Source organism: Topomyia yanbarensis, chromosome 1 (genome assembly GCF_030247195.1).
Source record: "Topomyia yanbarensis strain Yona2022 chromosome 1, ASM3024719v1, whole genome shotgun sequence".
NCBI lineage: Eukaryota > Metazoa > Arthropoda > Insecta > Diptera > Culicidae > Topomyia > Topomyia yanbarensis.
In genome coordinates, this window is record NC_080670.1 from 18636755 (window position 1) to 18651916 (window position 15162).

Below are 15162 nucleotides of genomic sequence, written 5' to 3' on the forward strand. Positions count from 1 at the left end.
AGGCGGTAGACGCAGTGGATTTTCAGCAACGTTGGAATATGCACACACTCGCACCTAAGTGACTCGATCAAATACGAGTAGTTTACAAATTAATGGTGCCCCGTGTCCCTTTTTAATCATTCGTCGCTCGAGTATCAAACGAGTAAAATCACATTGCTATTTGATCCGGACGGAGTATTCAACACATTCTCAATTCAATATAGTTTCTACAGATAGTTTGATATTAAATGATATTGACGAAGAAAGACATTCCAATTTCTCATCTTATCTAATTTTAGCTACTCTAATTATATGCCGAATTCGAATGGCACTTATATATGTCAAAAATACGAGTTCAGGCGCAATTTTGTAACCACCAGTCCAATTGCATCAAGTTATTCCCACACAAAGTGCGATGGGTAAAACGTACGAAAGGAAAACTGCGAAGCTATCTCAAGAACCCACTTTCTATAGAAACATATCCAATCAAAGATAGTCTTCCCGATGTTCCACCTACACCATCATAGATACGACTGTTCTACATGGCATACGAAGCTTGGACCTCTTGTGGCATCGCAATTTCTATCGTTTGCTAACAAGTTCAAGTGATATCATCATCCAGCACTACTACCCCATTCACTATGCTGTTATCTACATCGCTAATAGACTATCTTGGTTTTCCCATTCAGATTCCATGAACCATAGTGAAAATCTATTTGTAACAGCGTTACGGCCCGGTGTGGCGGCTGTGGGTTGAGTTTACATCCAACGACCCCGAGCCGCCAGCCTTCTGGTGTATAAAATAATGTTTAATTTGTGAATAGCCATCATCACGAAGTGAAGCCAACATTCGGCACCAGCGAGTGTGTACGATGCAAACGGAAGAGCATAATTAAACTGTAGGAGATTTACTAGCGCTAAAATGGGCGGCTTCCTCGTAAACCTCTTCACGTTGCACCTTCATTGGCAGCAGCGGGTGGAAGAAATGGTAATTCCATGATTTATCTCGCGTTTGCTGGTTATTATTAGCTCTTTTCATAAGCATCATCATCATCATCATCACCATCATTCGAACTAGATAGTACGTACAGTGGTATTACGGCTACAGTATTATCCCCGTTGAAACGTAGTTTTGCATTGTTCAGGGCGATTATTCGCCGCTTTTCAATCCGGTCAGAGTTTCTGCTCGTCATAATGCTGTGAGAGGGTTGAAACATGCAAATTGTGGGTGTTTAGTTGAATCTGTTGATACAAAGGGATATATGTATTTAGTACGTTTGAGGGCCTGCTAATCGTTCATAAGACACGGTGCAAGTTTGTTTGTATTGTAAGACTTGTTCCATTACATGGTAGGAAAACTGCATTCGAAACTTCAGTGTCCAGTTATTTTTAATGCAGTATTGTTTATAATAATTTCAGTTATCTCGGCCCATTTATATTGTCTCTTTTGCTATGGAATAACCCTGAAGCGAAACATGCTAGTAAACATAAATAACCAGATCAGCCCCATTTCGTCTTAGCCAGAAGCTAAAAATCGCACCGTTGTAGACTGCCAGCAAGCAAAACTAACAATTTCACCTATTCCCCGGGCGACTGTACAAACCACCATACAAATAGTATACGTACCGTACAAACAGTATAGTGTCGTTACCCGCTTCCCCTATACTTTGTGTAGTGAAACACAAGATTCGGTCAGTCAGATTTTATTAATTATACATATATGTTGTAAATATACAAAATGCAGACGGCTCAGTAAAGCTAAAAAAATAACCGTAAATCATATGTCTCAACTAATATTTCCAACACTCTTAGTATTTTTCTAGGCTGCAAACCATTTAAAAAATAGCTTTACTCTTCCAGCGTACTACGCGTGAATACCGCGTCTATATCCCATCAAACGACATTGAGATCGACGGTTTTATCACCGAGACGAATATTAAGTATGGGGTTGGTCGTTTCAAAGATGCCATGGGTAAGGATATAAAGATACTGATACCATGTTACCTTGATAGCATATTTTGCAATATCCTGCTATCTAAAACGATAAGGAAATCAATTTCTTGTTTATGAATATTCTATTCTAATAATCAATTGGGACTGTCTGCCGATTTTTAGCCAAAATGCTAATGATGTGACCATCAAGAATACGTCAGGCAGTCACAATTGACCCCCCCCCCCCCCCACAACAGTTTGTCCTTACCCAGCCGTAACGTGGGAGGCGTTGTGAGAACTATCGAATAGGGGTTGAGAACAGTTTGAAACATCTAATGTTGTTCCAAATATATATGATCGAGACACCATGTCATGGATCCGCCATCGAGCCTAGTTTGCATACCGTACATAACTATATCCACTATTCACCGTTCGCCCACTTAGCAGATCTCTAAATTGCAGAAAAAAATGATATGGCAGGCAATTTGCGCGTGTAAAAAACGGGGCGCTCCATTCGTAACAACCGGAATAGTCAATAATAGCGTGAATAAATATCTCGAAAAAGTCTACTTTGCCAAACTTATTAAAATTTGCGAAACGGGAAAAATCTTTCGCAAACTATCGGTAACATTCGCGAATTAAAATGGAATTGTTCGTGACTAGCTAGCCAAAAAAAATTTGCTCCGATCCGAAAATTCGCGAAAGGCTAACTTTTCGCCCACCCTTATACATTCTAACAATTAAACTGTGGCCTTCGCTCATCATAAAATCATTTTGTTTACAATTCTGAAAGTTGTCACTCTGTCTTTGCTACCACTTCTGTTTCCTTTTGACTCATTTGCATTGTTTTCGAGACAACGTCAGCGGGTCATAAGTCCTATGCTAAGTTTTTCGGTGAGTGCGTCACTTTTTCGGTACGGTTGAATACCAGCGACGTACTTTATCGCATAAATTATCATTAACCATTTTGTCTCCACGTTGTGTTCCACTGCTCGATACGGCTGGCACGGTTCCACTGCTGCAGACATTATCAGCTTTCCCGAGAGTGTGCCTAGACCAAGTCTAGTCTACCCTTGAATTCCCATTAATTCCGAACCATTTCAGCTCGTTTGTTCCTGCATAGTTTTGGAGGCCCCGAGCTTCACTCCATGGATGAACTATTAAAATCAAGCCCGATTCTTCTCCACTATCGGCAGCCATAATCGTATATGTTATGGTAATAAGGTTTGGTCGTTTTTCGGACCCATTGGGCGATCTTTTACCCATTTTGTTCCGAAACTAGTGGGCTTCCCTGAGGGTTGCCTGTCGGCGCATAAATTTCAATATCAAAACATAAAACTTTTCCCTTCCCATTTGGGTCCAGTTTCACACTCTAACCCAGAAGGGGCAGCGCACGTCGTTTTTGCTCATATTTATAGACAACATACAATAAAGGGGAAGTGGATGTCAACCTTAGTGGAAAGGTGATAATTTAGGATTGCATTTTTACGACGCTAGGCTACAACATATTGTTGGGCACGATAGTTATAGTCGGTTAAATTGGACATTATCAAATTAGTTGATGACACCTTAGCAATCAAGTGAGGGCATGTCATCGACGAAACTTAGTTTTAGATTCCTTTGAGCAGTATTTATGCTAGATTTGGTGGATGGATGCGATCAATAGGTAGTGTGGTATGACTGTATGAGTCAGAGTCTATACTGTCTAACTCGTCATTGCATTATTTTGTGTTCCAGACTATAAGAAAATTTAAACAAAAAAATTTCTATAGTAACTGTTATGATCTCGAGATAGGGTTACCAACCCCTAGATCCTTACAGAGAGTGACGTTGGGAAATATGTATTTGTTGAAATATCTACGGACCGATTCCTTCACCCTCGCTTAGCGTTTAAGCCAGGTTTAAACGTACTGGTAAACCTGGTTTAAAAGTTAAGCAAGGGTGAGGAAATCGGCCCTAAGAGAAGAGAACGCGAGCTAATTTGATCAAGTCCCAACACGAAGATTGAACCAGCTTCTAATTGGTCGTTTTGTCAAGGAAGAACATTCATAATATTTACAAAGTGGTTATAAATAGTGCTGCTGGATCCATTCTGGATAGTTTTCACACCGACAAACTGACATGACACTCTATTTTTAGATTTGATTATTATTATTAGAGAGTTGACGCAAAAATTAGTAAATCGCACTGTCAAACGGACGTTTGCATGTAGCAGTACGAGCCAATGAGGTATATATAGGTGTGGCAGAACACACGGTTTGCTAGTGCTAGGGGCCGTTATAGGTTGCCTTATCAGATCTACCATAGTTTGCAGATGAGACTTGGGATGGCAGGCTGCTAGCGGATTGACAAAGTACCAGATCATGCTGTGTGGGGTTCTGTCCCGGTTAACAATGAGGCGAACGAAATATTTGCAGATACGTCATTTAGTAGGACAACTGTCAGTTTGCTGGTTGAATTTAATTTGGTTTTTTTACCTTTCTTATAAAAGAAATGTATAGAATTCGCTCAAACTTTCAAGATTTTTTCCGAGGCCCGGAGGGCCGAGTCTTATATACCAATCGACTCAGCTCGACGATTTGGGACAATGTCTGTGTGTGTGTGTGTGTGTGTGTGTGTCTGTGTGTGTGTGTATGTAACGGACAAATTCTCATTCGTGTTTCTCAGCAATGGCTGAACCGATCTTATCCAAACCAATTTTAAATGAAAGAACTAAAAAACAGTATGAACGCTATTAATTTGTTTTTGATTCTGATGTTTAATTTTCAAGATATGAATGTTTGAATGCGTAAAAATGGCGTTTTTTGCAGTTTTTTTAAATTATCTGCCGAAATTGACAATATAGATTAACAATTTATATGTTTTTAGAAAGCTTTAACGAATACCTTTCGAACAACCTATAGCTTGTTGAAATCGGACTATTATCAAAAGAGATATTTAACATTAAATGCGGACGAAAGATTTTTATCATTTCCCATTGCCAGAAATATGACCAAAAACTATTGACCTATTGACCGACTATTGACCTTATTTTAGGTCAATAGTATCTTCGGAGGATTTAATGGAGGTAATATGCCCTTTCTTTTGGTATTGTGCTTTTGCTGATTAATCCCCCTATGAGTGAGATATTTTCACAAATTTTCTTAGAAGTGATTATATCGAAATGATGTCTTCAGCAAATTTGTAGCTCTTACTTTTGCGAATAACTTTACTAAAGACTTTAAATATCTATTTTGAATACTTTAAAAGTTATGGCTTGTTGTTTGTTGATTACTCTTTGTCGCCTATTTATTGTTCAATATAGTAATAATCCATTGAAATAAGCTAAACATTATTTCGATAAAACGAATTTTGTATTTCATTTTACTATTTATAACCGCTAGAAATAATCACCGAACACTTCCAAGTTGTCTGGAAGGAACTTGATAGCTTATCAGTGCAAAAATGTTCATTTGTGCGAACCTTCTGACTGCAATTTTTCTAACTTATAACCATCGGATCGATCTGAAACATATCGGAAAATAAAAGCGAAGTAAATAACTCCAAGCAACGGCGTAGCCAAGAGAAGGTTTTGGGGTTTAACACCATACAACTTCTCCCCCTCCCCCTCACCACACCCAAAAAAAATATTGGATTGATGTTGAATATTTATTGTTGCTGATTTAATTCAATATTACAATAACAATTATCTGATACGTATATTGATAACCTGTTGTTGTAAACATCATGAGGACTTTTGATAAATTGTCGGAATGGGGTCCTGATATGTAACTGATCTTGGTCTTGATTTCATAGTTGTCTAATAGCATCATTATCAAATTCCTGCCTGAAAACATTCCAATAGAAAATTCCAGAGTTCTATAATCAATCGTAATCCTCAGATTCCTTTTCAAATTGAGCTCGCTTTTGTAGAGATGCACTGTAATAAGGGTCTTTATTTAATAGAAAGCGAAGTTGAAATTGATTTAATGTCTATGAAACATAGAACTGCTCACCAAAAAAATGCACAACTTTCAACATTTGCTAAAAATGTTTTTGACTTTCTCATTCACTCTAAAATTCGTCAATCTAATCCCGACCGGGAGGGCCAAGTGTCATATACCAATCGACTCAGTTCGTCGAGATCGGAAAATGTCTGTGTGTGTATGTGGAAAAAATGTGACCTCTGTTAATCAGAGATGGCTGGACCGATTTGCACAAAGTTAGTCTCAAATGAAAGGTACAACCTTCCCATCGGCTGCAGTTGAATGTTTTATTGATTGGACTTCCGGTTCCGGAGTTACGAGTTGAAGAGTGCAATCACACAGCAAATTCCCATATAACCTGAAATGAAAAATTTTCAAAATCAAATTTGTATTTTTGATGCCAAACGACTTTAAAATGCATGAAACATTGAGATTTGATGTAAACTCGAAAAAAATAATGTTTGACAAACATTGATTTTTTTGGACTTTGGTACATTTTTGCCTTTCTCATATAGAAAGGTTATGCAATCACTCTAAAAATCGTCGATCATACCTGCCCGGAGGGAGTATGCAGTGAGGGGTTGCTACTTTAAAATTAAAACTAGTTTAAAATTTCTTAACAAGTTGAAAATTTTTGGCAGGACCCGGACCTCACGGATCTTTCTCCATGATCCGCCGCTGGTTTCAAGCGATGTTTCAGTATCACATAGTATCTCAAGATCGTGGCTGTCGATCCATTGTATGTATGTGCAAATCGTACTGAACATGTAATATTCATTTCCACCATTGTATTGAACATAACCAGCCATGAAATCGTAGTCTGGACAAATGAGAAAAGCACATTTGCACCACTAGGTGGATTAAAACAGGTTTTTATTTTGGGAATGCGTCGAGTTGAGACGAAAACGTAATATTCAGGATAACACTTTCCGAATGTAGAGAGAAATTTATGAAAAATGACGATTTCCATTCGACTCTAGCAGGTCCTGATCGATTTTGATGAGCATTTGATTTTTGTTGTATGACCAATTATATGTATAGGTCAAATGTTCAAAAACAGTAATTTAAGGTCAAGATAACATCATTTTGAAACCGCCAATTTCGGAGGTTTAGTATCTTCGATGAGTTTTAGAAACGTTAAACAGCGCATCATTTGATAATATAATTTTGACGGTATATCGTCCAAGAAGTATTTATGGTGAATTTTCTCAGGTTATTATTCATGACTACAATAAAGTCTCAACAAATTCGCTAAAGACACGAACTCTGTTACTATTTTCTGAAAAATTAATTCTGCATAATTTTAAAACTTCAAAAATTACGGTTTCGGAATTATGCCGTTTGGACAGTAAGATCGATTTTCACCAAACCCCCACCAATTGTAAAATTGGTATTTTAATTAACGTAAGGGCGATACTTCAATGCTGATAGGTGGGACCGGAAAAGTAAACAATCGCCAAAGGGTCGATACTATCATTTTGTCAATTTCAATAGCAAACACAAATTTTAATTTAATAATTTCAAATACTTCATGAAGTTTTGGGTTTCGATCACTGAATCATGCAATCTAGGATGTAAAAAACACAATAGTTCTTAAATAGGAAATAAAACCAAGTCTGGAAATATTCACTGTTGATTTTCTTTGAATGGTGTCACTGCTAGTATCGCTTTTTTCAAGAAAAAAGCGTTGATTTCTTAGTTCTCAGTCGCGTTTGAAGTTTGAGTAAAGTATAAACTTCAAATCGATTCAAAAAAAAATCGATATTTTTGGCTCAGTACAATATACATAACCCCTTTAGGAAAATTCAGTTTTCCCACCACAATGCATTGATTGAGGAATTTAGATATTTTATTAACAGAGCATTAGCAATAATTCGTTTGTATGTCTATTTTATGGGCCATTTTTTCGCTTTCCCATTGATTTGGTTTGAGATTTCTAGCACTGATGTTGTCCTATGCTGATTTGAGCGATTCTCTGAGTCCTGCCACTATCCCATGTAGTATGTGTTATCAATAACATCGCGAAGCATCAAGTTCTAAATGTTCTCAAACGATATAATATCCGAAGAGAGTGATAAGAGTTATAAGAAATGTCTCATCACACTGTTAGGTGGATTAAAAGCGTTTTTTAATTTAAAAATCATAAAAGAATAATTAAGGTTTAAGAATGATATGAGTGTACTCGTAAGGACACCCGTTACCAATACATATGAAAAACTGGCACAATTTTTCCAAATTAAAGATCCCTATTTGCGATTACGAGTATACGAAAGAGTGTCTAAATTTCTTTTCAAGTTCTTAATCATGTTCGGAAATAACCGTGAAAACAAACCTTTTAAAATCAACGTTGTGTTTAGCAGATCAAAACTGGAATCCAAAAGAATTTTGATTCAATAAATGCGTAATAACTTTTAATTGGTAACTTACAATTGTTTGTTTCCTTTCTCTTGGCCGTTCTTCCTTCTTATTATACCTCTCCAAACCTACAATACGATATAAATTTTAATACAATCTGTGTTGTTTGTCACCGACTGATCCGTATTCGCCCCTTTACTTTTAATCTGTACAACGTCACTATCGAACTTGTGTTTTGTTACTATATGTATGTTTCTCCGTTTCCGAACCTCTTTCTTTGTCCGCGTAAACAGTTTCCTTCTGTAAAAAAGTCCTATGCCGTTCTATTTTCAAGCAACTTCGGTCACTTGTAAAATTCGTCCACAATCCACTTTTAATCCAAACTAAATCACAAACTTTGGGCCCTATTCTCACAGTCACGTCACTTAGTGACTAGAAGGAAATTTTCTTCTAGTCACTAGGTGACGTGACTGTGAGAATAGGGCCCTTTAACTTTCGAATAATTTTCTATCTTCTTTGTTTACAGTTCCTGTGCCTGATATTTCCGAGGGTCTGCCCCAAAGGGAAGAAGAGCGTGTCAGGATAAGAATAAGAAGAGTGGCAGATTTGACAAACGCAAAACAGATTCAAGATAATTTGCATAAGGTATGCATGTGTGTACAATAATATTATTGGTGGCAAACGCCTTAAGAACCTCATAAATGCTGAAAGCACTAGTTTCTATATTCAAAACATTGTTTTAATTAATTTCGATTTTAATAACCTCTTTTTATGGTAAGAAAGCAGTATTTACGCAATGTAGATGTTGCCAATTGTAAAAACAAAACTCTCGCTTTATGTATGCCTATACCTTATCTGGTATCATCTTGGGTTTTGCAGTTTGACAAGACCAAAATTTGACAAGACCATAATTTGATGTTGGAACGGTCTATCCCTGAGAATCATCATAGGAAGTGCAATCCCTCGGATATTTCATTTCAATAGCTAATCACCATTCATTTTTTTCCAGCCTCCTGGCAATCCTATACCAACATATGGAATTTTGCTAGCGACCTACATATATGGGGCGTTATAGCTATAAAGCCCCAAACAAACAATTTTGTTCGGCGCTATGCGCAATATTGAAGCATTCCACACGACGTTTTGCATCTTTCGGGATGAGTAGATACCATATCATTCAGAAAATCGGCACTTAGTAGCAAATACAGCTTTTAGTGATTCGATCCAAAATTATTGTTTTGATTTTCATAGCAGTGATGCTGACTGTACCAGGGGTGCCAACCTTCCAGATTTATCTGGATTCTTCCAGATTTTCAAGCCTCGTCCAGACATACAGATTTATGTTTGTCTGATCCAGATTTCAGGGAATTTGTCCAGATTTATCCAGACAATTTGAAAAATAACAAAATAAGTTTCAAGAACTCTTCGTTGATTCATAAGCCACTTTTTGAGAAAGCTGGAAACACAACATACGACAGTTTTTTTCGCTGAAAGTCAACAAATGTTTTGCCGAATTATATCAGCTAGAAGTTCCAGCAGTCCAAGATTTTGTAAACTCTGAGATTCAAATTTAATCAATGTGCTCTATGCTGAAAATCAAGCATTTGACATTTCCAGATTAGCAGTGCAATCACCGAATTTTTAGTAAGCCAATACATTTACTAATATACAAACATGTTTCATTAGTAAAATGTAACAAATATAGCCCATCGGTGAGGAATACACCATTTCCTAAAGAATTTAGGTCATCCAGACAATTCCAGACTTTTTAAAAAATTATTACAGATTTTTTGGAAAAATACTTGGCATCCCTGGACTGTACAGTCAGCATCAATGCAGGTAACTGACGTCCCTATCTCTACATACAGAGTTTGACAATATGCAACATCGATTTTCCACCGATCGATGGGGGTCAGTTTGCCAACGTCAAAATCGGTTGAAATGTCATTAAGAAACAGCTTTTGCAGTAAACAATGGAAAACAATGCACACTTTCTTTGATTTGATGCAAACAAAAGTGCTCCTCGTTCGTATTTAGAATAAATTTCGTTACAATCAATGCTCTTATGTTGACTACAATAGTATGACGTCATGTCACCCTCTTGCATCAATGCCATGAAAATCAAAACAATAATTTTGGAGACGCCATTTTTGACAGGGGGCTGATTTTTCACCTTCTCTGTTGACATGCCCTATCGGCCTTATTGATTGATGCTCATCTCGATGAGATGTCAGCGGATCTGTATTCTCACGCAGCAGTGAGGCCAACTTCAAATATTTCAAAGCACAGAAAAAAAGATTTATGATCAAAAAATGGCCACTGCAGGAAACAAACCGTGAGTTTGGAAGTTCAATTCGGGCGGATCGGAAATAAAATCATTCTGTAATGAGGTCTATCGACAACAAAAGGAAAAGCACACACACAAACACGTCCTACGTCAAAATATGATGATAAATGATCTTTATTTCTAGTATTTGTCGATAGTTTACATTTTTCTATTTTAAGTCATACAGATATATCTTTTCATCTTTATTACATTTAACCTAAAATAATTATTTGCAATTATTTAGACCATGTCATGGTTTCTAAAATAAAAGTTTTGTGTAATGTCGCTGGACAGAAAAAGATATCTTATTTCTTGGCATCGCATTTCAAATTATTGGAAAATATACTTTTGACCTCGTTGATCTACGGAGTTCTCAGATTCAAGCGTGCTCAATGATGCATTTGGCTAAATTACTCATCTATACTAGATTCGTAAAATCTGTAGGATGACCAACAGTCAATGCTAATCGATCTACTTAAGAGAACAGATTTACATGTCATGTTCGCAAAAACATTCCAAGGAGTTTTCTAAGTTTAATTTATTTATCAAGTAGCATTCTATTCAAAGAAAATTGCAGAATAATAGCAAATTCCGAAAGTCAGATATGACTACCTAGAGAAAGTTATTTCCATTGCACAGATGACAACACGTACTAAGCTAGCAACTGATGCAGAATGTACAACTTTCGAATACGAATTTATTTATCACAAAATCATCCTTAAAAATAAAAACAATAAGCTTAGGATTGTACCTGAAACAAAACATTATATGTATAGATAAAATGGAGATGAAGACTAAACATTATTTTGATCGAGTCTTCCTAAACTTTCTACAGTGGCACACTGGTTATCCTTACGTTTAATAAGACTCCATCTGGAAATTTGACATCTTCAGGTGCTGCATGATGTTTCGAGCTTCAAAGTAGCCGGTGTCCTGTGGATCATCCGGATTGGGAATGAAAGGCGGATCGGCTGATTCGAGATTATTCCAATCGATCGCCTCAAAAAACGGCATCGCCATCATCTGTGCAGCCTGTGGTCTTTTCTGTGGATCCATTTCTAGTAATTGTTGTACCGTTTCGGAGGCCTCTTGCGAGAGAGATTCCTCATCCTGGGGCCACTCGATGTTTCGACTGAGAATATTTTCGAACACTTTTTGGGGTGTTTCATCATTGAACGGCGGAACACCGGTCATGAACTCGTACAAACACACTCCCAATGCCCACCAGTCAACGGCAGGACCGTGACCCTGCTGGAGAAGCAATTCCGGAGCTAAATAATCCGGAGTTCCCAAAATTCTTTCATCTGAATCAATCGGCACCCTTCGAACCGACTTCGGAGTTCGGTAAGGTGTTTTAACGGGTTTAGGTGTGTTTTCCATGTTTGCCGTCAAGGAAATACCGGTGCAAATTGGCGACATCACTGATTCGTCTGCTATCTTGATGAAAGCCTGCACCTTTCGACCCTGTAACTGTTCGACAGATGACGGCAAAGCGAATCTAGTGCTTTTCAGCTTATCCAATGGACCTCCCTCGCGGCGTGTTTTCTGAGAAGAAACCGGTGTCGAGAACATAACATTTCCCAGATGATTGTTGACCGGCATCTCATCGTCCGACAGGGAGCGAACCTTCAGCACACCCTTTATTGGGGATGTTGCTTTCCTTTTCTTCGGAGTACTGCTTCCAATATCCATGACGTCAATTTCCTGCGTCAGTCCAGTACTTGCCGTGCTGCCGTCTGGGTCGGATGTCAGTGAATCAACCCGGCTGACCAGGTGTCGTTTCCGTTTGGTTCCTCTGAGAACGAGAAAAATTAGTTTTATTTTATCATTGACTAAATTGATATGAGTCTTAGTACAGAACCACAATAATACTAACGGACAATACTAACAGAACTGGGAGTACAGCAAGGAAACTCAATAAGCCTACCTGAAATATTCTGGCCTTTTAAAGCACCGTGAACCGTTTTTGATTGGCGAATGATAGTCGTGTCTCGAATTGGTCGATTCATTGATGTTGCTCATACTATAACTGAAACATACAAAAAAAACAATCAGGTTTTCAAATCTGGAAAGTTAATTTGCGTAAAAAAGCTATAGTACCTTCGTGACAAATCGGAACACGAGTAGTCATCTTTGTTGCTATTATTTGAGCATTCTGTCTTCTCAATCGAAGAAAGTTCTGCGGGAATATTTGAAATATCGCTTTTACGGCTCGAAACACCTGAATCGTTGCTGATATGATTTTTAAATCTGTTTTCAGGTATCTGTAAAATTGCAATTCTTTTAAAAACATTTTTTTCCTTTAAATCACTTTGCTTAACCTACCAGTAGAAACTCGAATACATGTCCGTTCTTCTCCGTCATGGTTAGTTTATTCGCACCACCTGCGTTTTCCTTATCACCATCCAATTGGTCTCGCGCTGCAGCGAAAGCACATCCGTGCACGTTGTTAATAGATTCATAACTCCCGCTACTGATCTTGTCATCGATACTTGAACTACACGTGTAATACGAGGAAGTCAAATCCCCAGTTCCATCCTTCCGATTCTCTTTAAGACCCTCAATGATACTTGCGTTCTGTTCCGCCGAAAAGAACGGACTAACTCCCGACATTTTACTTTCATTCTGTCGCGAATCGGAAAAAGAACACTCCGACTCATTCTCCGAAGAGCGCTGCAAACGGTCCTTTTCCGTCTGCTCCTCCTGTTGACGCTTCTCATGCGATCCGAAGGACAGATGCGAGGTTAGCGAGAGCAACTGCCCGGGCGTTCTGGTGTTAAGGTTTGGCGAGCAGTTGATAAGATCCGAAATTTCCAAATCACGGCTCATTTCAATGCGACTGAGTCCGAAGTCCGTTAACTTAACGTGTCCGCTGGCCGAAATCAGCATATTGTCCGGTTTGATGTCACGATGTACGATGCCATGTTTGTGCAGGTACTGAAGTGCTAGGCATACTTCGGCCGTATAGAAACGGGCTGCGGATTCCTCGAAGAAACCGTACATGGCGAGTAGTGACTTTAAATCCCCACCGACCATGTACTCCATTACCAAGAATACCGACGTTATCGTTTGCAGAGAGTAGTATAAGGTGACGCAAAATGGACTACGCGAAAGTGCCAATGCATTGCGTTCCGTGATGACCTGTGAGATCATGTTTTTGTTGATCATCTCCGACTTCCGCATAACCTACGAAAACATACACGTTATAGCAATCATAGCAACGAAACTTCATAAGTAGGAAACCTTAATTGCAAATAGCTTTTGCTCATCATTCTTTTTGTATCCTAGGAAAACCTTCCCGAAAGCACCGCGGCTGATTGGCTTAAGGATGCAAAAATCTTTAATGCTAGGAAGCTGTCGGAAATAATTCTCAATTAATCAAACATCTATATCAAATTAATATTAATCTACCTTTGGGCTATTAGTGCTAACGGGAGCTGTCAGCTTCTCCAGCGTTTTAAAGATTGCATCGTTCTCCAGGCTTGATTTCTTCTTCGGTGTTGTGTGCGGTTCCGCCATAGCCGTTGATGGAAATAACTGAAACTGAACATCGGTGAAACATGTGAAACAGGGTGCAACGCAAGTCTCTGATTTGATTTGACCGATTTGACCAGCGATGCCAGATTTACAGACATGTCAGTATTTTACAGACTTTTGATGTCTCCTACAGACGTAGCCAGAGATCTACAGACTTTTAAAAGGGTAATAGTGTTTTGTAAAATTGCACTAGAATAACTGTTTTCGAATACGAGTGATTCCTTCACAATAGAATTCTACTTTCAATCTATTTTTAAAGGAAAATTTTAAAGTAACTAGGATATACACAACCATCTACAGACTTTTACAGACATTTTAGTTATTCTTCTACAGACATTTCAAAAAAACATGTGGCATCGCTGGATTTGACTGACAATTTTCCGATGTATACTGCTTGCGACATCTACAAATGTATGGCTCAACACGATTCTACACGCATATTTAAAACTGCTCAAAATTTTAGTTACACAAAATGAATCACCGGTAGAAAAGCGCGATTTTTGTATATGAAACTTTATAATTTAGTTTAGAGTTTCGCCAAAGGTTGCAATAAGAAGAGAGATACCCAACTTCTGTGTAAAATTGGACACATAGAGTTCTACGCAAATCATTTCACACACTAGTCTCAGGGGTTTTTCCCTCCAGCTGTCATATCGATCGTGAACCGACAAATGGGCTTATATAACAAATGTACACAAACGGAGATTTGAGTAATATCTTAAAGAGGAGTAAAAATATTTCATAATAAATATAAAAACTCATTTATAAATGTTTCACACTTCATGAAAATCAATAAAAAACAAAACGGCGGTTCCGACTTTCAACTGTAAATAAGCCGCCTCTGCCTTTCTAAGGTAGTGTGTACGGGCGAAATTGACAGCATCATTGTTTACAAAGCCCGTAAACAGAGTCACCCTAAACAAAAACCAACTCTCGACAAACATATGATTACGGCCTAAAAGCCAACTCAAAATCCACTTTGAATGGAAATTCCAGACAAACCATTACTAGTCGAACATAGTTCAAAACAGTTTATGAAAGCGAAAACTTTTCTCTTTCATTTAATAC

General features: G+C 38.0%; 1 protein-coding gene across 1 annotated transcript; it reads right to left on the bottom strand.

Annotated features, from left to right (window-relative positions):
- Nucleotides 1-11234: 11234 nt before the first annotated feature.
- LOC131677044 (serine/threonine-protein kinase greatwall) lies at nt 11235-14138 on the bottom strand. The gene is made up of 6 exons (XM_058956564.1): nt 13969-14138; nt 13801-13911; nt 12883-13743; nt 12658-12821; nt 12485-12586; nt 11235-12352 (listed from the first exon to the last, which is right to left on the bottom strand). The coding sequence occupies exons 1-6, from the start codon at nt 14074-14076 to the stop codon at nt 11416-11418; spliced, it is 2283 nt and encodes a 760-aa protein (XP_058812547.1). The 5' UTR covers nt 14077-14138; the 3' UTR covers nt 11235-11415.
- Between the last annotated feature and the right edge of the window lie 1024 nt (nt 14139-15162).

Bases quoted from the DNA above. Each gene is read 5' to 3' on its own strand.
- LOC131677044 (XM_058956564.1), bottom strand. From the start codon at position 14,076: ATGGCGGAACCGCACACAACACCGAAGAAGAAATCAAGCCTGGAGAAC. The intron at 13,912-13,968 runs GTAGATTAATAT...TATTTCCGACAG, and splicing joins TTAGCACTAATAGCCCAAAG to CTTCCTAGCATTAAAGATTT. The intron at 12,587-12,657 runs GTACTATAGCTT...TGTATGTTTCAG, and splicing joins TGTTCCGATTTGTCACGAAG to TTATAGTATGAGCAACATCA.